Raw genomic sequence first — 26,910 nt, 5'->3', positions numbered from 1 at the left:
GGCCATTGCAATAGTTCAGATTTGGTTGAAATCCTATCATGATCCCCCCCCCTAAAATTATATTAATTTTAAAAAAGTTGTGCTCATCTAGTAGCACCAGTGTGCTTCCATATGAAGTACTGCAATTTGGTTCCCTTGTTTCTTAGGAAGTTGAGAAGCACTGAGCTCAACCTCTGGGAAAAGAACAAGACCGTATTTCATTCTTGAATGTCCTCCCCCATCAGATGTGTGCAGCAGTGTTAATGGGAATGGAATGAATTATGTACAGATCTTCTTGGTGAGAAGGATGAAGGGACCATTTTGAGAGTAGTATAGAATGGGCAATCACAAAAGGGGGGGAAAAGAGATCCAGTGTAGCTATTTACCTTCTGCTCCCCTTACCCGCCTCTGACGACTTGCCCTCAGATTCAGAGTTTTTACCCTAGTGATCCAAGTCTTGGGGGAGAGAATACTGATTCTCTTTTTTTTAGTCAAGATCAAGTAATAATGTATTAGTAATTTAGGAGAACTATTAACCCATTAACTACTTAGCATGCTCTGCTTCTTTTTAAATAACCATTGATATGCCTCTAATAATTTCTCTGAAGAATCAGAATACAAGGAGATAATTTTTCCATATGTATTTTACCTCCAGTGTTGCCATATATTGAACTGTTGCCTCTGTGAGCTTATATAACAATACTTGTCTAAGTGGGAAAAAGACATGATTTTTTTTGTCGTTGCCTATATCGGAGGCCCTATATTGGAGGAGTATGGTCTGAGGGGAGGACATCAAGGAGGAAGTAATTTTTTTCTCTTTAAATCAAGATCCTGTTTTAATTCTGCATGCATAGGCTATAATCCCACAGACATTTGCAGATGTCAATAACTTTGCATGTGAGTAGTCTTGTTGAAATAAATGACAGTATTTACTTACATGTTTGCAGGATAGGGGCTTGATCCAATACCTACTGCCGTTGTGTGACAGGGTAGGGCCAGATGGCTACAGGAGAGTAATAGAAGACAGATATATTAGCCTAGGTTAAGTAGGTCCCTTTTCCCTGGGTAAGGTAACACCGAAGGTTCCAGAACAATTGGGAACCTTCTGGAGACAATTAAGACAGACAGGCTGATTAGAACACTTGCAGCCAATCAAGAAGCTGTTAGAATCAATTAAGGCAATCTAATGAGGCCACCTGGGTTTAAAAAGGATCTCACTTCGGTTTGTGGTGTGTGTGTGTGAGGAGCTGTGAGCAAGAGGCACTAGGAGCTGAGTGTGAGAACGTGGATTGTTGGAGGACTGAGGAGTACAACCATTGTCGAGCACCAGGAGGTAGGTTCTATGGTGAGAATAAAGAAGGTGTTGGGAGGAGGCCCTGGGGAAGTAGCCCGGGGAGTTGTAGCTGTCGCACAGCTGTTCCAGGAGGCACTCTAGACAGCTACATTCCACAGGGCCCTGGGCTGGAACCCGGAGTAGAGGGTGGGCCTGAGTTTCCCCCCAAACCTCCCAACTCCTGGTCAGACACAGGAGTCGTCGACCTGGACCGTGGGTTCAGAAAAATGGCCAAGCTGAGGGCTGCCGTGAAGCTCCAAGGTGAGCAAATCCTCCAAGAAGCTCAAGACCCACCAAGGTAAAGGAGGAACTTTGTCACAATTGGCTTTAATATTTTCATAGATTTCAGTATGTGTTTGATTGGGCCCTTTTTTGTGGATTTCTTTGAATGGGTGCTAAAAATTATGTGCACATTTGAATTAATGTTATCTTTATGTAATGCTAAATCCACAAACTGATTCTGATCTCAGTTGACTTCAAAGTTATTGCTCTGAATTTATATCCATGTAATTGACATGTGACCAGTAGGATCTTGATGCTATTGTAGTTGAATTCTTGAATTCAGTATTAACAAGTATTTTTAACTTCTCACTACAGACTTAATATTTTTTAATCCTCCTTTAAAAATATAAAATAAAGGTAGGATAAAAGCAATGGGAAAATTGTTTTAATGATGATTTCTATTTAGACCATTTAAAATAACTGGAATGATATGATAGATTTGACAATTTGATCTTAAGGTCATTTATTTTATTTTATTTTAATAATTGTTCCCTCAGTTAAATTAGAATATTAGCTTAATCAAATCAGAAAACTCATTTTTTTTTTTGCTGTCTTTTGGTTTCTCTTAATGTATTGTCCTTTATGTAAGAAAGGAAACAGTTAACTAGTTTTAGTTTTAGCAAATAATGTTTTTACAATTTTTGGAGGGTTTAGTTTTCTTTGTTCTAGAGGATTATTTATACATTAAAAATAATCTGTTTAAGTAATAGGTTTGTGAGCCAAACTGGCAAAATCCATGAAATGCAAAGTACAGATGTCCTTCAAGTCACATCAGTTTACTTGTGGGTTAAATTATTTTATGGAAAGAACAGGAGGGAATAGGATGAGCAATGATTCTGGGAGTTGTCAGGAATTTCCTTCCCCCACTCCCTGGCAAGAGTTTGGGGTGGGGTGTAGGGCACCAGAGCAGGGAGTAACTTCTTCCAGGCATTGTCTGAAAATAGAGGGGGATTCTCCCACTTCATGGGGTACCATTTGCCAAATAGCTTTCCAGGGTGGTGAGAGCAGCACTCCTTGAGGTAAAGCCAGGTGGGAACCACCCATTCTCCATTTGCGGAGTGATTTTCACAGCTTGGACCCCTGTGAAGACATTGAATGAGGCTTTCTCTCTATATGCATTATGGATATTTTCTTCTCTCTACGATTCACTGTTTGCTCTTCCTTCCTTCGCTATCTCTTTGCTACCAGCATTGTTCTCATTGCCACTTTTCCTTTCCCTATCCGGTTTCCTTTCTTTATTACCTAATCTCTTACTCTGTTAACTCATCCCCTTGTGACTCCCTCTGTCCCTATAATATATATTTAAAAAATAAAATAAAGTAGAACTAACATGAAGTACGTCAACCATTACCCCAACATGTTACTCGTCTATTGTTTCCTTTTCCTCTATGCTTTGTGTATCTAGTCTATTTCGAATGTAAGCTCTTCAGGACAGGGTCTGTATCTTCTTTTATCTTTATACAGAACTTGACACAATGGGTCTCTAACTGGACTTTTGGACACTAGCCTCATATAAATAATGCTAATGGAGTGTCAGCCTCAATTTTGAACATTTTGAGTGGAATCCTGGCTCCACTGAAGTCAATGAGAGTTTTACAAATTGACTTCAATGGGGCCAGTATTTCACCTCCTCTTTGTTTTATGTGGGGGGGTCACAGCTATTCTGTGTTGTTTATATCTAACTGAAGTTTAACTTCATTGTTAATTTCTGTAAATAACCTGGGCCTGACTTTCAGTTACTCTAAGGTCATTGGCAGTGTAAAGGAGCCTTAAAGTGGGAGTAAATTACGTTTATGCCTACTTTGAAGCCTCTTGATGCTGCCAATGTAGTAAATTAGTATTCATTTACATTTAGTGTAAATGAGAATTCAGGCCTGTATATTTTCATAAAAATCTAATTTGTGATTAACGGTGCTTTGTTTCCTTTTCATTTAGGTCGAGATTTGATATGCATACAGTCCATGGATGGCATGCTTATGTTATTTGAACAGGAAAGCTATGCTTTTGGCCGATTTCTACCTGGTTTTCTTCTGCCTGGTCCGATAACTTACAGCTCTCGAACGGATTCCTTCATTACAGTCTCTTCCTGTCAACAAGTTGAGAGCTACAAGTATGTATAAATATTAAATAAGTAATTGTAGTTTCTTTTAGGACTGCCATCATATAACATCAATATACTGAAGATAAAAAATTAGCACTGCCTATGAAAATATAATACTATAATATTTTATTTGCTTTTACTCATGTTGTACCACATATCTATTTTTTAAAAGAGGAAAGAACAGACTTTCTTGGTGCTGTCACCTGAAGCTCAGACTTGAATTTTTGTTGTCTGGGTATGGACGACAGGAGACACTGTGTGTGTTTAATTAGGCCGCAACTTTATTCCTAAGTGTCTGGGAGTACCTGCCAGATAAAACTGTACAGTGCAGGTAATTCCATAATTATTTACATATATTTGGGGGGGGGCTGCTGGCAGCCCTCTCCCTTACCCACCTGATCCCCAGCTAAGACATTGCTGGGACCTTGCTACCTTTTTCCCCTCCCCCCCCTTGAATGAGAATCAAGAGGTGTATATAAAGGAGGTGGAGCTGACTCTCTGCCATACCAGTCATAAGAGCCCCAATTCCTTCACCCCTCCCACTGTTTCCACTCCTTAAAAGAATACCCCCTTAAAATGGATTGGGAAAGGGTTTAATCTGATCACTATCAATTCCCTGCAGAGTACCTGCATTGGACATCTGTTCCAAGTTTACGTAATGATTTGCAGCATCATAGCTTAACTTCCGTTTTGTTCTTTGCTCCCTCAAGCCTCCAACCCACTGTGGGGGAAGATGAAAAAACCTACCTTGTGTTGACCAATCTGGTGGTAACGGAAAAATTCCTCCCCAGCCCCCTGAGAAAGGAGCGACTAATATAATGCCCACAGCAGATAATGATATTTTCATGGATGAGAGGGTGGGTGCTGCTTAACCTGACCAAGTGAAAAGAGGGCTTTCACTGCCCAGATGTGGGCATAAATATTCCCCCTTTTCTGGTCACCTGCGGGGGGGGGGGGGGGGAAATGGGTCAGTGTCCCCATGCTGACCTGGAATGGGGCTACCAGGTGGAATGGGGCTACCTCTGTGTTGGAGGTAACTCACTGGCTCTCTAGCTGCCTTTAAAGGGGCAACTCACCTTCTCTGCCAAACCCAACAAAGGTCCCCACCGTTTAATGTGTGGTGAGGTCATTCAGCTTTGGGCACTCATGCATTAATCTGGTGAGGTCTGAATATGTCCTAGTTTGGAATAGTGTACATTTTGTCAGAATGTAGTGAGGTATAGATCATTGCTTTTAAAGTATGGAGAGAGACTGATGGGGAATGGCATCACCTTTGGAGTGAGGTGCTTTCTCAGTGAGAACTGAAGTGGCAGTAAAAGGGAGGTGAAATTGATGGGTGAAGAAAGAAAGTGAAAGATTGATGTGGGAAAGAGAGAAAATATGTTGTTGCTGTTTCATTGGGTATCATTGATATGCTTGGTGCTGTACAAAATACAGAGGAAAGCACCGTCCCTGCCTCAGAGAATTAACAGTTAAACAGAATGGTTTAAGGATTATCAGAAGAATGTTAGGTCTGAGTGCAGCATGATGGCTTTTTTTAGTGTTGGGTCGTGTACAGAGGATGATAGCTGTTTGTATTAGGATCGCTAATTGTATTATTGGTGGTATTAAGGAGGCAGTTGAGTGAAGAGAGGGTCACTCATTGGTGGAAGGAAGAAGGGAGCTACAAGCTCAAGGGCCGTTATGTACAGAAGTCTTAAAGAGAAGAGAGCCTTTACAAAGGTAAAGGTTAAGGAGTTTTGTATAGAAAAAGGAATGAGGAAGAAACAAGAGCATTGATTTTATGAATAACCTTAAATGGGAGAATCAGAAGAGTTGCAATAATTTCACAATCCTAGCTGATGTTAGTATTTTGCATTCAAGTTTCCAAGCAACATACCACTGGGCTAAATAAAAGGGGTTTTCTTATGGATGTGTTGGCCTCATGGTTCTATTTAAGAATGAAGTAGGCATCTATGAATCGCTTTAGAAAGCAACAAGAAACTATTGTGTGAATCTCAAGGGTCCTACTACTTCAGCTCTTGGTATTTAGTTTTGATTAGTAACAATTTAGCGCAACTTCATTTTTCCCCATAAGTGACAGCATACCTTTGTGAATCATTATTGTAGACAGCTACCAAAGAATCTATTCAAAAGCCCTTCAAAATTTGAAAGTGATCAGAGTCAGGCAGAAGTCAATTTAAGCAGTATATCATCGAGCCACGTTGCTTGTGCAAGCTCACAATAAAAGTCTGCTCAGTGGAGATGACTGATTAGCAACACAGCTAGTGGTAATAAATTTTAAAATATATATGTTTTGAAAGATTGAGGAAAAGAGTTATACAAATGGTTCAAGTCTGCCAAAAAGTTAAGCAATGCTATGAAGTTGTGCCATTCAACTTTACAAACATGCTGCTGCTAAGTAAACATGTTAGTACTGTAGCATTACCCCTAACAATACAGACCTGTGATTGCCTCCACCCTGACTTCTGTACAAATGAACACACTGTACACATATCTTTCTGTTAAAATCCTCTATCCTCTACTTTAGGCTTTTAACAGGAGTTAATTCTTATCTGTTAAAATATTAACAGGTTGCCTGCATCCCGAGTCCTTGGGTTTAACTATGCAGTTGTTGTAGGTGCCAATTTGCCTACGTCTTGTTGCCATACCAACAAGTTTCCCTCTTGACTTTCCCTATGGAGGGAATTATACATGCTGCTGCTTTAATTATATTCTGGTAGGACCCATAAACCCCACTCAGGATAGAAGACCCCTGCTGTATAAACACAGATGAAGGCAGAGTCCCTTCTCTGGGAAGCTCACAAACTAAGTGATGTAAGATCCAACAGTAGGTTGGGCGTATGGATATAACATACAGATAAATGTGTGTGGTCATGACTGGCGCAGTATGATTAACTTCGTTTTCCTCCTGTTTACATATTGGTGGGAGTGCCTCTAAATAGTGCCCTATATTGAGGCCTGTCCCTACCAAGATGATGTAGACATATTCCTAGGTTTCTGAGACCAAGCTTGGATTTGGAATACTGGGCTAAGAGAATTACCCTTTAGGAAAGATAAAAGAACAAAATTATATCTTTATTTATACAAAGCTGACCAATCCTGCTCAATAAGTTTAACACTCTATCTACCTGATTCTGTGAATGGTAGGCTATATATCAGGTATGCTCAAGGCACTCATGACTACAACAGTTCTAAATGAAATTGTGTCATATTTTGCAGGCCATATCCCACCATAGGTGACTATCCTTTTTATTACCATCATAAAGTGCTAAAGGATCACCAGTCTCCCAGCCTTTCACATGAATAGATAGGCAACAAAGCATGTACTTTCCAGTGCCAGTGCTTTGGTAGACCACACTGTTTTCACATACACATGTACCCCTGTCCTCTGGTCAGTTTTTTAAAAGGGGAGGTGTGAAGTATGCTCCTTTTTGCCCCAAAGTCCTCTGAGATCATCAATTGATACGGTAATGGCGATGTAGCATCCTAATAAATGCCTAGTCAAGCTCAGGAGAAGCATATCTCTGTAACATCAAAAATAAGTTACCATGAAGGGATCCTTAAACAATAGATGCTCCCATCCATTTAACAAATATTGCTAAGGCCTTGAGATAACACCTGCAAGAAAGTATGCAAATAGATCAGTGCAGATCCTCTGAGTTTTGCTCAACTCCCATCTTTCCATCATTCTAAACCCCAGAACTCTGTTTTATGGGTTGGGGATTGCAGCCAGTATTAAATAAAAAAAAGTGTTTTATACTGCAGTAGTACCTAGAGGCTTACATCAATGACAGTCTCTACCCCAAAGAATTTACAGTCTAAACATACATAACAGGTGGATGAGACAAACATACATAACAGGTGGATGAGACAAACAGGGCTGAGGAGATGAGATAACAAGAATAATAGGATGCATGCAGTTTTTAGTCAGGACCACTAATCTCAGCAGAAAGCCATAGCTAACAGGCTGAAATTATGGAAGAGTGAAGCCCTTTCTCAACCAAGAATGGCAAAACATGAATTTCTCTTCTAATGTAGGCCCAGGCTACTAGCTGTTAAAGTATGATTATATCTGAAAGATAAAATACTTGAACTGTTTTTCAAGTCTGTGGAAAAACCAGTCTCTGTCTTTAAAGCTTCAGCCAATGGCAGTATGTCTCTGGTTCTAGATTACTTGCTTCCACTGGCAACCCTGTAGGAAATGATATAATTTTTCTGAATACTTGACAATAAACAGCTTGTGGCTAGCTGACTTTTTGAATCAGTGCTTGGTGCAATTAGACCCAGAAACAGTTTTCCTCATATGTGTCTGGCTGTTGGAAGATCCAGTTAGAGAGCCCTCTGTCTTTATAGTGATGCTTCATTGTAACTAGGAAGAAATGCATACCATACCATCAGATCTCTATTTTCTGGGTCACCTGTTGGAAGTGTGGATATTGACTGAGTATGCTTTAGGGTGCTGAAGTCAGCTGGAAAGCAAAATGCATGTTCCCAAATAATCAAAATTCAAGGGCTCAAGCAGTGATTGGAGTTTACTTTTGGGTAATTTTTTTTTTTCAGATTAAGTGTGTTGATGTTTTCTTATCTTATCATTGGATAGCCTGGGCTTCTTGACTTTTGAATATCGTTCAATACTGAAAAGTGTTAAAATTGGTGCTGGACTGCTGACCTTTCTCTTTCAGAAAGGGATGCATAATCTGGCAATTGAATGCTAACAGATGTGATGCTGGCAGCCTGAGTACCAGCTGTGGCCAAGGGCTAGACATCAGCTGAGAACTGACAAACTCACAGCTGGAAGCCAGGCCAATTCACTTGTGTATAGATCAAAGTGATCATTAAATGCATAAGAATGTATTTGCAGTGTAATTGTAGTTGTCAGTCCCAGGATATTAGAGAGACAAAGTAGTTAAGCTCTGTGTGGCTCGAAATCTTCTCTCTCACCAGCAGAAGTTGATCCAATAAAAGATATTGTTGCAGACTTTGACTTGCCATGTGCTATACCTGGGGTCGGCAACCTTTCAGAAGTGGTGTGCTGAGTCTTCATTTATTCACTCTAATTTAAGGTTTTGCGTGCCAGTAATACATTTTGATGTTTTTAGAAGGTCTCTTTCTATAAGTTTATAATATATAACTAAACTATTGTTGTATGTAAAGTAAATAAGGTTTTTAAAATGTTTAAGAAGCTTCATTTAAAATTAAATTAAAATGCAGAACCCCCTGGACTGGTGGAGGACCCAGGCAGTGTGAGTGCCACTGAAAATCAGTTCGTGTGTCGCAGGTTACCTATCCCTGTGCTATACCATAACACTGCATTGGCCACCAGGGATCCCAGGAGCATACGGTAAAAAAATCCTATGTGATGAAACCTGCTTGCTCTTTTTTTGGGGGAATGCAGTCTCCCTAGTTTTTGTGTGGGACTGACCTTTAATTAAAAGCACCTGCTACACCTGATAAGTCCCCCTATACTTCGCAGTGCAGAAGCAGTGGCCTGCAGAAGCACTGATTGCATTGAAGGGAGCTGTGTTCTTTATAAGCCCTTGTTACCTGACTGAGGCGACTCTCTCAATTTCCCCCCTAAAGGCAGCTAAAGCCTCATCTACTGTGATTTCTTCCCCCAGAATTGCAGCAGCTGCATTGGCTGCTATTACCCCTGGTGGTGTTCGGTATACTGAAACACTCAGCTAAGGGGTTGGGAGTACTGGTACTCTAGTAAATTTATGGAAGTGCTCTTGCCTTGCATCTCTTTCACTCTCCACCCCTATAAAGGGATAATTAAATGGATCTGGAGAGCCACAGTATTCAACCTTATAGACTGGTGATCTCCTCCCTGTTTTTGTGAGCCAGTCTGACTGCAGTTGCCATGATCTGCTGATCTGTTGCCATGTCCTACATTCTTTTGCTGCTTGTTACTGAGAGTAGTCAAGAACTGCTCCTAGAACAGCTGAGTGACCTGGTGCCATTGCTCAGATGTCAGATGTGCGTGCTGCCGGGGTTGACCTGGTGGCTGAGTGGGGACTTAGAGAAATTTCCGACCCTTCCTGGGGGTCGACCTGGTGTCTGCTAGAGTATTCGGGGTCCCACCTCAGCAAAAATGACCTGGAAGGCATAAGAAAGTTCCTGTCCAGAGTAGAGGAAGCAAGTTTCCTGACCAGAGGTCCAATGTTTCTTCTGCTACTGAAGTAGCTGTCCTGCCCATCTCCTGTCTACCTCATGGGCTTCCCCTGGGAATACTGAATATTTCAGCAAGTTGGAATGGAAATATTCCCTGCCATCCCAATGATTTTTAATTCCCCTTCCTACTACCCTATGCAGTGCTGGTCAATCATAGCAAGCCGCAGATTATGAATCTGCAAGTTATGTAGTCTCTACTTACGTGTCACTAGTTCAGGTCGCATATAAAGTAAAATGTGCTTCCTGCAAAGAAATTTGGGCCTGATTACATCAGTGATATAGTTTAAGGGTACTATGATTAGTTTAGCAATTTTCTTTTGGCAAGAATTAATCTGCATGAAGCATACAGATTCCTATGTAACTCCTACCTAACATTCCAATCTGACAAGTTCATCTGCTTTCAAGACCAAAAATGCACATTTTCCTTCATCATAAGGGCTTATAGCCAAAATGCATCATCTTTGCTAGGGGGAGGAGGAATGAAGATTTTAGAGATAATCATAACCCAAAGGATTTAGAGGAATATAGCAATTTTTTTTCTGTTTTGCATTTTATGCCTCAAGAGTACAATTTATCTAATTGTAACACAATCTGGTTTGAGCTTTACTGCCATAATAAATATTTACTGCTCTTGCACCAGAATTTCTATTATCTCTCAAACAACATACTCATTTAATGGAACCCTTTATGCTTTCTACTAGTGGGAGTATTTTGTGTTGACTCCTGGATACTAAATAGGCTGTAAAGTTTGTACAGTTGCATTGACCGGGGAAGGTATAATGGTATAAAGATGTGAAATAAGTAGAAAATTGGCATGAGTCAGTTCTTTCCAAGATGGATAATTGATAGCAGTAGAATTTACTGTTTGTGAATTTTCCAGATGAGACCTTTTAAAAACTGACGTCTTTGTTTCTTTGGCTAAACTTTCCCTCTGTCTGCCTGGCTGTCACCATTCACTTCAGTGGTGGCTTTTATCACAATTTCAGGATTAGCTGTGCCTTTGATCCCTCCCTCCTACCCCTTGTCTTCCTGGAGGGCACCCTCTTATGGCTTTAGGCTTCCTACCCATCATCTCTCTTGGGGTGGAGACCCAGGTGTCTCTTGTTTCAGATTGAAGCTTGCTTGCAGTACCTCTGCATCTCTTCTGTGGTGATTTTTTTTTTTTTTTTTTTTTCCAGCAGGTCTAACTCGGGTCCAGCACATGTGCTTGTTTAACGCTTTCTCCTGGGATACAACAGAGTACACTGGTTACCAATCAGCTTTCACAAAACAAACTGTATTTATTCTAAGAGCAAAAACATTACAGAGAAAACATATAAAAACAATAAGTTCCTATATACATGCAAAAAGCTTACCAGAGGTCATCCATCAGTCTTATGGGATCCTGTAGGTCAAAGTCTTTCCAACCCTTCTGCAAGGGCTGGGGCTCTTGGACAGAAGTCCTTGTCCATTTGCTGCAGAAAGAAAACTGAGTCCATTTAAACACAGCCTTTTTATTCCAAAAACCCTTTCTTTGTCTGTTGGTCTCTGGAAAATCCAGTTTGAACCAGTCTACACAAACCTTCATAGGGGGTCGTACCTCTCTGAAGGTGTTTACAATGTGAGCAATTCATCTTAATCATCATCCATTGTTTTCATTTCTGTCCTGTGAAGTAGAACGTAATTATACATGCTATCACTGGCCTGCAGTGATACATAAACTTAATACAATATGTTCCCACAAAGATGCTGCATGTTTTTGCAATATCTGTCACAGGTTTTTTTTAGTAGTGCTGTATAGTTTGTGAAGTACTTTGAGATCCTTCAGGATTTTGATACATGCAATGTGCCACAATACTTTGAGAGAAAGAAACAATGTAATATAATTATTGAAAAGTAGGATTTACTAATATTCTATATAAGCTAAGGGGAGGATACTGGAAGGGAGTTACACAGAAGTTATATCTCAAAGCTGAATGCACAGTTGAGCCCTGAAAGGTGAGGGAGAAATAGGACCCAGATGTAGTAAAGCACAAAAAATTTCATTTTTAATCTTTTATTTTAAAGAAATGATGTGTCTTTCTGATTTTGGCAAACTCAACATGCCACTATCCAGACTGGTATTTTCTAACATGGCAACATGGAACAATTTGTCCTGTTCTGAATTTCTCTGCTATCCTGAGATTTGTACAGTACAGTGCCTTCACTTCAGCAAGCAAGGGCTATTAAACTGATTCTTATTTTCAAGCTCTGAAAGTAACATCTCTCTCCATATTTAAGTTATTTTACATGTGATGTGACATGAAAGAATGCTAAATAGCTTGATAGGTTTGTTTGGCCCTCTGTGGGTTCTGTGGTTTTAAGATTTTTAGTGTCACAAGGAACTGTCATTCAGTCAGTCATTTCATAGATATCAATGCACTTTTGTGATTTGTGTGAGACTGGTCTGAAAAATGTAGATCACCCCCATGTTATATTGTAAAATAATACTGTATTTGGTCCAGTGTTTCTGATTCAGTACTTTGAACAATAAAGTCAGGTTCCTAAGGTCATGTAATTGAACACTTATGTGGTGAAGAGAGATTTCCCCCCGCCACCCCCAGAATCTGCAACATCTATTTTAAATATTCTGTAGTTTGAAAACTGAGTGTTTTTGCTTGTGTGAAAGGCAAAGTTGGAAAGAGATATGGTGATATTTGTTTTGTAGCTCCAACAGCAATTTATTTAGTTTGTTTAGGCCATAGAAAAATTGCTTTTGAACAATTGCGTTTCTCAACTCGAGTAGAAATTTTAAAATCTTCTTTAGTAAAAATAAAATAAAGTTAAAACCACTAAGAAAAATCCTTTAGCAGCCATTGCCACAAATACAGAAATAAACCTGAAATGTTAGCATTGATCGTGTTAGTATTTAACTTTGTCTTGGAATAAACTAAAATATATTTAATATGCTGTTAAGTTACTGAAATCATCAGGGAGAATTGTGGCACTTGGAACTCTGTTGGCCTGAGCCTGATTTTAATAGGAGCTGATTCAGTATGTTCCCAGTACTGGGCCCTAATTTATATGTACAGCTTTACAAAAATTATTAAAATACATTGATTAGTTTTGTGAGGGAGTGTGATGTCTTAAAAGTGGCCAGTTAGAGTATTAAGAAAATTATCAACTTGTAGGATTGTGTGCTAAATGATAAAGATAAAGGCATTTAGCATGCATGCCTAAAATCAACTATGTGCTGAATACCTGTTACACTTACTCTTCGATATGTTTGGCTCGTGATATTATGATAATACTTTACACTTTTATATCATCTTTAATCTCAAAGTGCTTTAAAGTGTGCTGCTTCTCTGAAAAGTGATCGTAAAAATGGAAGTCTTACTCTTGCCCATCTATCCCATGTGTGTTAAGAGTAACACATTAGTAACATATTTTTTTATTGTTTTTATTCCTGTTGGATCTGCAGAGCCAACTGAGAGAGAAAGTGTTTGATTTAATTACTCATGCAGCAGGAACAAGATTGTTTACCAAGTTACATCAGTGCAAACGCAGGAAGGAAATGGAATTGTATAGGTCTCACTGAGGGCATAATTTGAGCATTGTGGGTGTTGCATAAGTGTAAATAAGGGCAGATGTAGGCCTGCATAATTTTTATTACTGTTGATAATGAGTGAGTGAGAGGAAAGAAGCCAACTTGACTCAGTTTGCTGGGCTGTCAGTTATAAAATGACACCTATGCAACTCATCCACTGCCATTTTTACAGAGACACATTTCCGAGTAGAACCGTTTAATTCTGAAACATGTTCCTAAGGTAGGCAAGTGTTACTTTATCTGAGCTTCAGTTTTTTTTTTTTTTTAAATTAGAGATTATAAACTTTCCTCATTTCAAATACTTTTTCTCACTGCCGTAAGGTCCTATTTTCAAAATGCTGTAATAAATTGTCTCTGGCCTCTCTCTTGTTTACAGTATCCACCTCTAACATTAACATTAAATTTAAACAAACAAAATAAAATCTGAACTTTTTGGTGGAAAGAAAGGTAATGTAAATGTAACCCACGCACCTTCTGGGTGTGGTGTTCTGTCCTATCTAGTGGCACAGAGACCACTTAAAGAGAGAGAGTCTGCTCTACAGCCTTATCTAACAGGCATTGGCTTTTATCTTATGCTGTAAAGGCTCATGCGCTAAGCTCCGCAGGTCCCGAGTTCAATCCTGCCCCCCGACAGACCGTCAGTGTTACATAAAGTTAAAAAATTGAAATCTTTCACTATTACTACATAAGGATGTATCCTTAAGGTAAAAAATCTGAATCTGACAGCATGTTTTAAATACTACTTTAAAATCTGTTATCTAGTTACTATACTTCAGTGCATGTGCTCTGTAAGAATAATGATATCAACAAATGCATTGTAAAGTAGATTTTCTGACAACATTTTTGGATTCTGCTTTTGCCATAACCTTTTATAGTGAACATTTTTTAAACATTTGATGTAAAACTGATAAACTGCAAAGAGATGCTATCTGTATTTTTTTATAACAGGTACCAAGTGCTGGCATTTGCAACAGATGCTGATGAAAGAGAGGAGACAGAGCAGCAAAAACTGAGTTCTGGAAAAAGGCTTGTTGTAAGATCTGTTTGTTTTACATAAAATATAACCTACAGTGCATAAATATTAAAAAGAGAGAAGACTAGCTGACAGATTGAAATACTGTGTTGTCACTAAGGGCCAGATCTAACTTCCATTTAAGACCATGGAAAGACTCGAGTAAATTTTATTCCTATTTGGATTGGGTCCTAAATATTCATTAAGCTGTCTGTTTTAAGAGAGGAGAAATTAACCTAACAGAAAGGGTAAATTCCATGTTAATTCCTATCAAAATGGAATGTGTTGAAATATGTTGTAAATGAAATTTTGCTTAGATTTTAAATGTAAAGGTTTTTTTATGACTAGTTTGTTAGATTTCTAAAATGGACCCTGTTAAAGTTGGGGGCTCATGTACGCTGTTAAATAGAACACTATTTAATTAGGAAAAAGACATTTCCCCAAATAGCCAGCTTGCCCATCCTCCTGAACCCCATCCTCCCCACCCTTGCAGTGAAAAACCTGGGAAATTAACGTCTCTTATGTTGTGCCTTAAGGCTAACATACTCAGGTCATTTTGGACTAGTGGGGGGAAAGGAATTCCCGCCTCGCTGGTACTGCACTGACAACTGCTTGATCATTTAAGATACTCCAGAAAGTGCTAGCTTAAATAGTCCAGCTGACTTTGTCTTCCATTGTGGCACATGGGGAGAGAGGTGGTCTCTGGAAGAGTCAGAACTCAAACATTTTTTGTACTATATAAATCAAAGTCAACACCTTGAATTATACATGGAAGCAAGTAGAGAACCAGCTCTTGGAAAGGTTTCAGAGTAGCAGCCGTGTTAGTCTGTATTCGCAAAAAGAAAAGGAGTACTTGTGGCACCTTAGAGACTAACAAATTTATTAGAGCATAAGCTTTCGTGAGCTACAGCTCACTTCATCGGATGCATTTGGTGGAAAAAACAGAGGAGAGATTTATATACACACACACACACAGAGAACACGAAACAATGGGTTTATCATACACACTGTAAGGAGAGTGATCACTTAAGATAAGCCATCACCAGCAGCAGGGGGGGGAAGGAGGAAAACCTTTCATGGTGACAAGCAAGATAGGCTAATTCCAGCAGTTAACAAGAATATCAGAGGAACAGTGGGGGGGAGAAATACCATGGGGAAATAGTTTTACTTTGGGAATGGATGAGTCATTACACAGTCTCTATTCAAGCCTAAGTTAATTGTATCCAGTTTGCAAATTAATTCCAATTCAGCAGTCTCTCGTTGGAGTCTGTTTTTGAAGCTTTTTTGTTGAAGGATAGCCACTCTTAGGTCTGTGATCGAGTGACCAGAGAGATTGAAGTGTTCTCCAACTGGTTTTTGAATGTTATAATTCTTGACGTCTGATTTGTGTCCATCCATTCTTTTACGTAGAGACTGTCCAGTTTGGCCAATGTACATGGCAGAGGGGCATTGCTGGCACATGATGGCATATATCACATTGGTAGATGCGCAGGTGAAGGAGCCTCTGATAGTGTGGCTGATGTGATTAGGCCCTATGATGGTATCCCCTGAATAGATATGTGGACAGAGTTGGCAACGGGCTTTGTTGCAAAGATAGGTTCCTGGGTTAGTGGTTCTCTTGTGTGGTGTGTGGTTGCTGGTGAGTATTTGCTTCAGGTTGGGGGGCTGTCTGTAAGCAAGGACTGGCCTGTCTCCCAAGATCTGTGAGAGTGATGGGTCGTCCTTCAGTATAGGTTGTAGATCCTTGATGATGCGTTGGAGAGGTTTTAGTTGGGGGCTGAAGGTGATGGCTAGTGGCGTTCTGTTGTTTTCTTTGTTGGGCCTGTCCTGTAGTAGGTGACTTCTGGGTACTCTTCTGGCTCTGTCAATCTGTTTCTTCACTTCAGCAGGTGGGTATTGTAGTTGTAGGAATGCATGATAGAGATCTTGTAGGTGTTCGTCTCTGTCTGAGGGGTTGGAGCAAATGCGGTTATATCGTAGAGCTTGGCTGTAGACAATGGATCGAGTGGTATGGTCTGGATGAAAGCTAGAGGCATGTAGGTAGGAATAGCGGTCAGTAGGTTTCCGATATAGGGTGGTGTTTATGTGACCATCGCTTATTAGCACCGTAGTGTCCAGGAAGTGGATCTCTTGTGTGGACTGGTCCAGGCTGAGGTTGATGGTGGGATGGAAATTGTTGAAATCATGGTGGAATTCCTCAAGAGCTGCTTTTCCATGGGTCCAGATGATGAAGATGTCATCAATGTAGTGCAAGTAGAGTAGGGCATTAGGGGACGAGAGCTGAGGAAGCGTTGTTCTAAGTCAGCCATAAAAATGTTGGCATGCTGTGGGGCCATGCGGGTACCCATCGCAGTACCGCTGATTTGAAGGTATACATTGTCACCAAATGTGAAATAGTTATGGGTGAGGACAAAGTCACAAAGTTCAGCCACCAGGTTAGCCGTGACAGTATAGGGGATACTGTTCCTGATAGCTTGTAGTCCATCTTTGTGTGGAATGTTGGTGTAGAGGGCTTCTACATCCATAGTGGCTAGGATGGTGTTTTTAGGAAGATCACCAATGGACTGTAGTTTCCTCAGGAAGTCAGTGGTGTCTCGAAGATAGCTGGGAGTGCTGGTAACGAAGGGACTGAGGAGGGAGTCTACATAGCCAGACAATCCTGCTGTCAGGGTGCCAATGCCTGAGATGATGGGGCGTCCAGGATTTCCAGGTTTATGGATCTTGGGTAGCAGATAGAATACCCCAGGTCGGGGTTCTAGGGGTGTGTCTGTGTGGATTTGTTCTTGTGCTTTTTCAGGGAGTTTCTTGAGCAAATGCTGTAGTTTCTTTTGGTAATTCTCAGTGGGATCAGAGGGTAATGGCTTGTAGAAAGTGGTGTTGGAGAGCTGCCTAGTAGCCTCTTGTTCATACTCCGACCTATTCATGATGACGACAGCACCTCCTTTGTCAGCCTTTTTGATTATGATGTCAGAGTTGTTTCTGAGGCTGTGGATGGCACTGTGTTCTGCATGGCTGAGGTTATGGGGTAAGCGATGCTGCTTTTCCACAATTTCAGCTCGTGCACGTCGGCGGAAGCACTCTATGTAGAAATCCAGGCTGCTGTTTTGACCTTCAGGAGGTAACAAGTCTCTATGTTCCTTTTGACTAACACTGCTAAGTAGGTGAGGACTGTATTCTGTAATATGTTTGGCATCAAAGAACAGTCTTCAAATGTAACCCCACTTAGAGTGCATTGCAGTACACTTTACCATAAACAATACCAGCTGATAATGTGTACAAGTATCCACGTGGGGAGAAATGCATAACTAGCGCAATTGCCTCTGCCTGTGAAAAGAAAATGAAAGAATATTATGTGCAGATTGCTGAAGATGTCTCCAAGAATGCAGAAAAAAGTACAAGAAGATCTTTTTTGTCTGAGGCAATAAAAATAGAACAGAAAAAAATGTGAACTTCTCATGTTCACTCATCCCAAATTTCTGATGGATGGGTGTCCAAAACTCTTTATCTAAATCATGATGAGAAAGGAATAATTGCTAACACAATTCTAGACCTTGTCTACTTTCAGGGGTAGCCTCAATTCAGCAGCTGGTGGCCAGCAATAGGTGTAGCTGCACTGGGCAGGGACATGAGGGATTTGCACTCTTAAATTAAGAACAAACAGTGCTAAGCTTCAACTAGCTCTATCAGAGCAAATCTCTGCATGATCTTGTGTAGGCTCTGGAATTCAGCTACATTGATTGTTGATATAGAGCTATTTTTGAGGGTAGACAAAAGCCATGAACTACACTGTGAGTGTTCAAAAATTCTTCTGTAACTATCATCAATCTTTGTGTTACTTGACTGAAAAAGGAGGATTGGTGCCCCATGTTCCTGATGGCACTTGATAGAGCTTTCAAAAAAATTATGAATTCACCTTTGATCCCACTACTAGGAATACGTTGAAATTTGTGTTGAACAGAGGATGATACAATTTTACCAATGAGGGACTGTAAATTAAAGTAGACACTAAACTTATAAAATAACTGAAGGACATATGGGGGTAATTTCTGATAATTCTTGGTTGGAGTCTTATTGGAAATCTGAATCTATCAAATTAACAAAGTACTGGAATTTCACTGGGCAAAAAAAAAATCAAACACTTTATGGAATCTTTCTGTTACCCATCATATTGCCTAGGTATCAGTTGATCCCAGAACAGAAAGAATTTTCCGAAAAGTGGATGATGTAACATAATCCTGATTTCTCTTATTCATTTTTAGCATTTTAAAATGAAAGGTGCACGTTGTTACCTCAACTCTACCAGTATGTTCGTGAAGGAGGTTATTCCTCATGTTTTTAATCACAATGGTGGAAAGTTGTGATTCAAAACCACAAAATACAGGACAGTTGAACTGAGAATTTTATCAGCTCTCCTGTTAAACCAGCTTGGCATCAGTCAAGTGTTTGTTTAGCACATTTGGATTGGTTTGGATATAACTTTGCATAGGAGCTGATAAACAAGTTGGTGAAACTTATCAGTACCTAAGGGCAGACACAAAGGACTTTAACTAGTTAGTAGAATGGGGAACCTTGTGTTTTATTTCCAGATTTCAAAGCTTTTTTTTGTTTTGGGACAATGTGTGCATTATTTTTTGAACAATAAATATGATTACAGAGTGAATTGCATAGCATGTGTTTATGGTTTATTTCATAAAATGTTTGTGGACTGGTTTATTTCCGCTTCCCCCAACAGTGTTTTATTTTTTGGAATCAGGAAAATCACAACATTCCTGAAGATAATATGCATCTATAATATATAACATTTTACCTCTTTCCCCCGTACCACCCCAAAGTGTCTTTTCACTTACATTGCTGAAAATTCATTTAGTTTGATGTAGATTGAACCTTCTTCTTAAGCCTTTTATTATACACATAGCTGTTAACTGATCTTTGGTTATGTTTTCTCTTTTGAAGATGGATTGGGTTTTAAACATTGGAGAACAAGCACTGGATATATGCATTGTTTCCTTTAATCAGACCTCCTCTGTTTTTGTGCTTGGTGAGAGAAATTTCTTTTGCCTTAAGGATAATGGGCAAATTCGATTCATGAAAAAACTCGATTGCAGTCCAAGTTGCTTCCTTCCTTATTGTTCAGGTTTGTAAAAGAAAAATTCAACTTAGAATCTTTGACCTAGTTACACTTAAAACTAAGAATTTTTTCCATTAGGAAGATACAATCTTTTGAATATATTGTGGATTAATATAAAAGCTTATGTAGAATTCAAATTGTACCTGACATTTTGTAACTGCAGTGGATAATTTTTCAGAGAACAGAAAGAATCAAGTTTTCTAAAATTTGGGTTCTATTTGCTACTTTTTCTTGCAAGTCATTTATGGATAAATAAAAAGAGCAAAATCTTGCCTGGATTAGAGTATAAGAAACGTAAAGTAGGGGTAGAAGAGAGGTAAAGTCCACCAAGATTAAGGTATTCAAGCATGTTGCGTGGTGCCTCAGAGCAGCTGAGATCAATTAATTTTTCAGGGCTTCAAATTGTAGCAAGAATGCAAGAAAGTCAGGGGTCTTGTAAGGATAAATGCTCGTGAGGTGCTCTGATTCTGTGGTTGAATGGTATAAAGCTTGGCTGACAAATTGATAAAGACCAGAATTAAGAATCTATAGTTCTGTGTTGGTACCAGAATAGCAAAGAATAAGTTTTAAAATGTTATATTAAATTAGTTAATTTAAACTTTACAAACAATCTCATAATCATCTTTATTTTACTTTCTGTAATTTCTTGTGTAAACATGCGATAGATAGGTGATTGATTAAAATTACTTAACCAATGTGTGTGTTGTGCCATGTCTATCCCAGTGTATTCATAGCGATGATGACAAATCCATGATATTTTACTTTTGGGGCGTTCTGGGACTTCTGGTACTAACTCTTATGAGTGATAGTTCTGGAAGTATCAGAAATGTCTCCGGCACTTCTTTTTATGTTTCACACACTGATATAATTATAATCGGTGTCCATGATTAATCACATACATTTTTGGTTATTGTCTATGTAATTTTCTTGGGTTTTTTTGACTGCTTAATAATCTATAAATAAAAAGGGAAACAAATTTGTTCACAAATATGCCATAGTGGGTTCCCCTCCCCTCCCCAAAAAATGGAAAATAATGTAAATGTGAAAGGAAAACACTTGCTCATGAAAACATCTGTTGTCTTAAAACTGTTTTTATGTTTTTAACAGTGTCTGAAGGAACAATAAACACTCTGGTTGGAAACCATAATAACATGTTGCATGTTTATCAGGATGTGACATTGAAGTGGGCCACTCAGCTTCCCCATATTCCTGTAGCAGTAAAAGTGGGCAATTTACAGTAAGTAACTTTGTAAAAGTTTAATTTTTTTAGATTTGTTTCCAGCAAAAAAAAAAAAAAATTTCTACAGATGCTAATAAGCATTTCTGTAGTATTTAACAAAAAAAGTAGTTTTATAAAAGGAAAAAATATAGTTTTGGGTATGTTGTGTGATATATTCACTGGGTCAATTTATGCAATTTCTGATACATTTGAATAATTTTGTTCAATTATTAGTATTACTTTGGATTTACATTGGTGTAAGTGAAGGCAAAACTTGGCCTCTGTTTCTGACAAAATTTCTTTTATGAAAGAATGATAGATGGGTCAAAGATTTCAAGAGAGCACTTCAGTCTAGTATGATCTTCTCTGAGACAAGAAAGTAGGGAGTGTCTATGGGAATTTATTTTTCATTATCAGTCTAATTTCAGCTGAATTACAAAGGTTATTGTTGAAATGGATTATTGTACTCTAAAGCTAGTTTTTAAGTTAGTTTAGTAATCTGTTTAAATTATTCAATTTTGCATTCACAGCAAGGAAACAAACTGTGACACCATTGCTTGTATTTGTTCCTTATCACTGACACACAGCAAGCAGAGCAGAAGAAAATGAGACACAATTGTTGAGTAGCCTTATTTCTTCACTTGTAGGTTGCATGTTTTTCACAAGTGCAGAGGCTCACAATCAAGGGGAAATGCAAAGTCTGAGTAACTAGTTTTCTCATTAAGATTAAGATACATTAAGACTGGGAATCTGTGAAGAGGGCTACAAAAGCTTTTTGTTCTCTTCCAGTGATTATCTAATGCTTTTTGAATAAATGAAAATTATAAAATTAATTTAACATGGGACAACATGAGTACAAATTGTGATCTCTTTCATCGGGTGAGTGTTAGGTGTAAAAAGATCACTAAGTATCCTGCTGGGCCACTCAGTGTAAAATTAAAAAAGTAAGTTAATGATACAGCATATGCCGGAGTAGTTTGTGTCTAAAACTTTTGAAGTCTGGGATAAAAATCTCAATCTGGTAAGAAGCTGTTAAACATGAAGTAACATGGTAACATGAAGCTGTTAAACATTTATTTTTATGACAGGAAATCAGACTAACATTTTAAAAATAGAACACAGTATAGACAGTTGTATGTGCATACAAACTTTATCCAAATGTTGGTTTTAATTGTGGCAGGAAGAAATTAGTGCAATTTTTTAAAACTTTTTTTGCTAATTTTTTTTGTCTGTTGCATGGATTTTAAAACCAAGATTTTGCTTTTAGTGAATTTTTTTGAGGAACCAATAATTTCCCCCAGATTGTCTTGCCAAGTTCACTTTCACATATTCAGAATTTTCATACCAGTCATCTTTCTCAGAATTGTTTTATGGAGAGAAGAGGAAGGTATACAGCAACAGTCACATGCATCCATTTATAATATATATTGTGTATACCGTACATAGATATGAGAACATGCACATATGGACATTAGTTGAGGCAGAGATGGGAGAAGTTCGAAAGCATATGCACTTTGGTTCCACCTCCAGAAGCAGCATAGGATCTGTACCAGGATCTCTCTCATGTGGTTGGCTGTGTAAAGGACTTAACTGAAGCATTGAGGATTAAGATGCACGGTGGCTTGCCAGATCTTTCCCTTGAGTGAAAGCAGGAAGTGGTCCAAATGAGAGTTGACTTTCATTGATTTGGAGCTCTTCTCAGAATGACTAGACACTGGAGGACTCTGAGCAAGCCCTAGAGATTATTAGTAATTCTGACTACTCAGCAGGAGCTACAGACTGATTGGGTGTCCTTTGAGGTGGAGGCAGTTGGCCAGGATATCTCATCTGCTGCTCCCATTACTGCCCTTACACCATGAGCTTCTCTTCTTCCTTTCTCTTACTATACATGAGATGCAGCAAGCTCCCAAGAGGGGTATTCAGTCTGTCTCGCTCTTAAGAGTGGAAATCTGGGGTTAAGAATCTGGACAGTAATTTACTCTCATGTGAATTTTTACAGGTATTTTATCCATGAGTGAAGGCACTGTATTTGCCCTTCATGGGGGAGAGATTCTCTTGAAGCAAATGTAAAAGTAAACTCGCAGAATTAAGTATTAAGAATTAAGTATTAAGCATTTTTAAAATTTCAATGATCCTTTTTAGAAGGGGTAACAGGTAAGAACAAGTCAGGGCAAGTTACTAGAGTACAAGCTTCTATTTTCACTTATCTTGCAGGTAAATATAATTTTATTTAGTAATGAAATTGTTTGTTCACTGAAGAATAAATAGAAAGCATTTATTACCTTAAAAGAAAAGGTATCTATAAAACTTCTTAAAATATTAAATTCCCAGATGCAAATTTTTTAAAGATGGAGTTAACGTAATAAATATGTATCAATCGTTTTAGGTGGGGAAAAACATATATTTTTTAAAAAAAAGTTCAAATGTTTAAAACTCATGAAATAAAAGTAGGGCATATACTTTAAAAACAAACCAGGACCGCTTAAGAAGGTGAAATCAGACTTAATTCTGTACTGAACTTCAAGTCTGGCTATATTTGTCTCCTGAAAAATGGTGCTGTAAAAAATGACATTGTGGGGTTCCATGTTTATCTCATTGACACTGGATCAAATTTGCTTAGTAAATTTGCAAATAAAAAATCTTCCCCCCCCCCCCCCCAATTGCCAACCCAGCAAACTCATCCTGGCATCTGAAAGTCATTTTGTTTAGTCAATTATTTTCTATGTTCTTCAGGTATGCACTCATTGTAACTTACTAGTCAGCCTTATCTATGCTTTATATCCTCACTCACTCTCCACTCAACTCCAAAAGACAACCATAGTCCTCCTGTACGTCGTCTTTATCAATGGGATGAGCCATAACCCATATGACAATGTGCCATACTTAATGTATGAACACCTGCATCAGCCAACCACCACATGTGTGTCATCTACTCAGAGGCTAGCAGTTTTAGGTCATGACTCTGTGTAAGGAATAGTAAAAAAAAATTAAGCATCTGTTTTGAAGTTTATAAGTAATATAGTAAAAACTTTGGTGAAGAATTTTTTTACAGACTCAAATATAGAAATGCAGTGACTACTGTATCACTTCAGAATTGTTGGCTGAAGAAATTAATCTAAAGTAGCAATAAGCAATTTTATAACTTGTAAGACAACAGAAAGCAATTTAGTAGTTTTCAGATCTGAAATTTCTTTCTAATACTATTTATATGGGAAAGATTTTTTTTTTTTTTTTTTGGCTCTCATTTTATGTCTTTGTCACAAGGCATTGGGTAGTATTGGCTGTGGCTGCAGCATCTCCTTTTAGTGCCTCTTGCTATTAACTTAGAGAAAAGTTAAAATAGTTCATACAACTGTAACTCTCCCATCTATCCCTTAATAGAATTTACAGAAGGACTGAATATTCTTATGACCGGAATTGTAATTAAACATGATAAAATAAGGCTTGCTGTATTTTGTGCTTCAGGGTACCAGTTGATCAGTGCAGCTGTAAGGCAGGAATTTCCCCTTCTCTGTACGTATTGCAAAATCAACTAGGTGCATTGCAAGAAGAGTTGTAAGGCAACTATTGGAGACAAGTACCCAATTTACTGGAATGATAGTCTGCTGCAGTAGGCCAAATCGTATGTTCTTCCTCCTACCAGCTGCTTTCCTTTTGTGATCCCAGTAGCTTTCTCCAACATCAGCATGATAACACTTATGGTACAACTATGAAAGAAGTCTTGTCCTCAGCTCTTCAGTCATCCAACCTTTTTTTGTTTGGAGCCTCCTTTTGGGATGAATATGTGCTCACCCTTGCACCATGCCCTTGCTGTTGCTACCTCTCCTCTTTTATTTTTGACCATTTTCTTGTTCTCACATGTATCATTCTGCCTGGTTAGATTTTATTTTTTTCATGTTTGTTTTCTGTATGTCTGTGTTTGGTGCACACACTCATTTTGCTACTAGTTTCTGGTTTTCTAGCCCTGCTGTCCTCGGTTGGGGGCATCCATCAATGATAACCATAGCTAAGAAGAGTGCGTATGGAATGGAGAAGAGAAGCTTGCTTATGGGGTTGATTGCCTTATGACCATGAGAGCAGGGAGAATGACTGGCTGCTTCCAAGAATCTTCTTTCCACTTTATCTGCAGATTCAAAAGCCTATTTGTAGAGGAGACTTGTATTACTCTACCCGCCTGCTCCTATCCTTTGCTTCCTCCTAAATCCCCAGACTAGTCTGGCATTTGCCCTATGAGGTTGAGTGATACTAAAAAGCAACACAAATTGAGTACCTTCATCCAAGGGACTGGTACTGATGCTCTCTTCCACTGAACTTAAACTTACATGTATGTTCATTTTCTTACATGTGGAAGGGAAACAAAATATTGAGAAGAAACTGCTATAGCATGTGATAAACTTACTACTTGCTCTAAATTAAAAAAGAAACCTGTTCCTATAAGTAAATAATTAGTAACTAGGAAATTACTTTGTCAGTGGCTAAATAAAAAAAAAAGTTTGCTTTCTAGCAAAATTATTTAACTAAACTTAGCAATGTTTTAGACTCAAATCATTTTTATTCCTAGAGCTACATAACAAAATTGTCTAGTAAATCCTGTAATAATTTATTTCTGTATTTTTTTTACTTAGAACAAGTAAAATGTGTGTGCTTCTTTCTAGACTTTTCAGTAGCACACAGAACGAGGCCTTCTCATGCATATGATTATAACTTGGGCCCTGACAAGGCAAACGTTTAAGCACGTACTTAACTTTATGGAACTACTTGTGAGTAAATTATGTATGTGCTTAAGGCACCAATTCAGCAGCCTATCCCTGTTCGCCAAAGCACGTGCTTAAATTCTTAGCTGAATTGAGGTACGTGCATCTGCAGGATTGAGCTGTAAGTTTGAAACTGAATTGTAGCCTAGCAATTTGACTAGCACGTTTTTATGGAAAGTTTTAATCAAAATGCTGTAGTTCAAAAGTATGAAGTTTAACTGTTAGTTAAAAATCAAATATGCTTGGTTTTATGGAGTTTAGGCTTCCAATAATTTTTTAAAAAGAAAATTAAAATGTGAGATTAATTTGAGTGAGAAAATGTAAACCTGGTCCAAATTCAAAGTTGAAGTTATGACTTGTTCTCTACTGCAAAAATATAGTGGACTGTGTGGTTAGGTTAATGCGTTGTATGCAGCTGTGTGTCTGCAAACACCGCAAAGGCAACAGGAATTGAAGTTAATGAGAAAAATATGAAGAAAGATTATAGTTGAATGAAAGTATAAAAGATGTAAAAATGCAATCAAATAACGGGTAGTAGTGGGTGGAGTTAAAAATAAAAGCACCACTTATTCAGTTTCTACAGCTGTCCAGATGCTAGAAAATACTTTGTTCTTCACTCCAGCCCATCTGTTATTCCTTATTATAACTGACATCACCACAACTACCACAACTGCTAAAGCATCACCATATAAAAATGGCAAAACTTAACACTTACTACACAATTTGATAGAAAGAAAACTGCAGGAATCAAAGTCTGTAGTTTGCTGAAAGATTTTCCATTTTTTTGCATGGTGGTGCTACAACAGAAGTGATGCCAGTTATGACACGTAGTATGAACTGAACGGCTGTATTTTTTAATTTGAGTATGCCGTAATAATATGTTGTCTGATCTGAGAAGTTAAACGTAAGGATTTTTAGAAGCTCTCTCTACATTTACACCTAATTCCACTTTAGGAAAGAAGAAAGTGATTAAATTTATATTTTTCATCAATTACTACCATATTGGCTAGAGATGTACAAAATATTGCCATTTTTAAAGGCTTCTTTGAAAAGATTGTTTTGTTGTTTATAGTGCTACAAAATATGTAGTGTTTCTTTACCTAAGTAGGGCTCTGAGCCTGCAGAAAATTCCATATGTGCCTAACTTTACACTCTGTGAATTCTCTCATGTCTGAGGACTTTCTGGAGAGGTAGAACTTGAAGAATTGAATGGGCCTACTTGCCGTGTGTAAAGAATAGCATCCATTGTTGCCAACTCTCCTGATTAAATTGCATGCCTTATGATATTTGATGTTTTTTCTTAAAGCCCTAGCTCCTAGAGTCTTGTGACTGTGTGAGATTTTCAGCTTTTATTTAAAAAAGA

The 26,910-nt window shown here is 38.4% G+C and overlaps 1 protein-coding gene across 21 annotated transcripts in view; it reads left to right on the top strand.

Annotated features, from left to right (window-relative positions):
• BBS9 (Bardet-Biedl syndrome 9) overlaps positions 1 to 26,910 on the top strand; it is a 461,967-nt gene that overhangs the window by 38,112 nt on the left and 396,945 nt on the right. For all 21 annotated transcript variants that reach the window (XM_038389485.2, XM_038389486.2, XM_043508761.1 and 18 more), the window contains 4 exons: positions 3,530 to 3,704; positions 14,383 to 14,467; positions 19,400 to 19,580; positions 20,682 to 20,811. In XM_038389485.2, coding sequence (XP_038245413.1) covers positions 3,530 to 3,704; positions 14,383 to 14,467; positions 19,400 to 19,580; positions 20,682 to 20,811 — 571 coding nt within the window. The remainder of the gene's footprint in view (positions 1 to 3,529; positions 3,705 to 14,382; positions 14,468 to 19,399; positions 19,581 to 20,681; positions 20,812 to 26,910) is intronic.

This window comes from Dermochelys coriacea, chromosome 2 (assembly GCF_009764565.3).
Source record: "Dermochelys coriacea isolate rDerCor1 chromosome 2, rDerCor1.pri.v4, whole genome shotgun sequence".
Classification (NCBI taxonomy): Eukaryota; Metazoa; Chordata; order Testudines; family Dermochelyidae; genus Dermochelys; species Dermochelys coriacea.
Note: the sequence above shows the minus strand (reverse complement) of the source record. Positions and strands in the feature narration are given on the sequence as shown.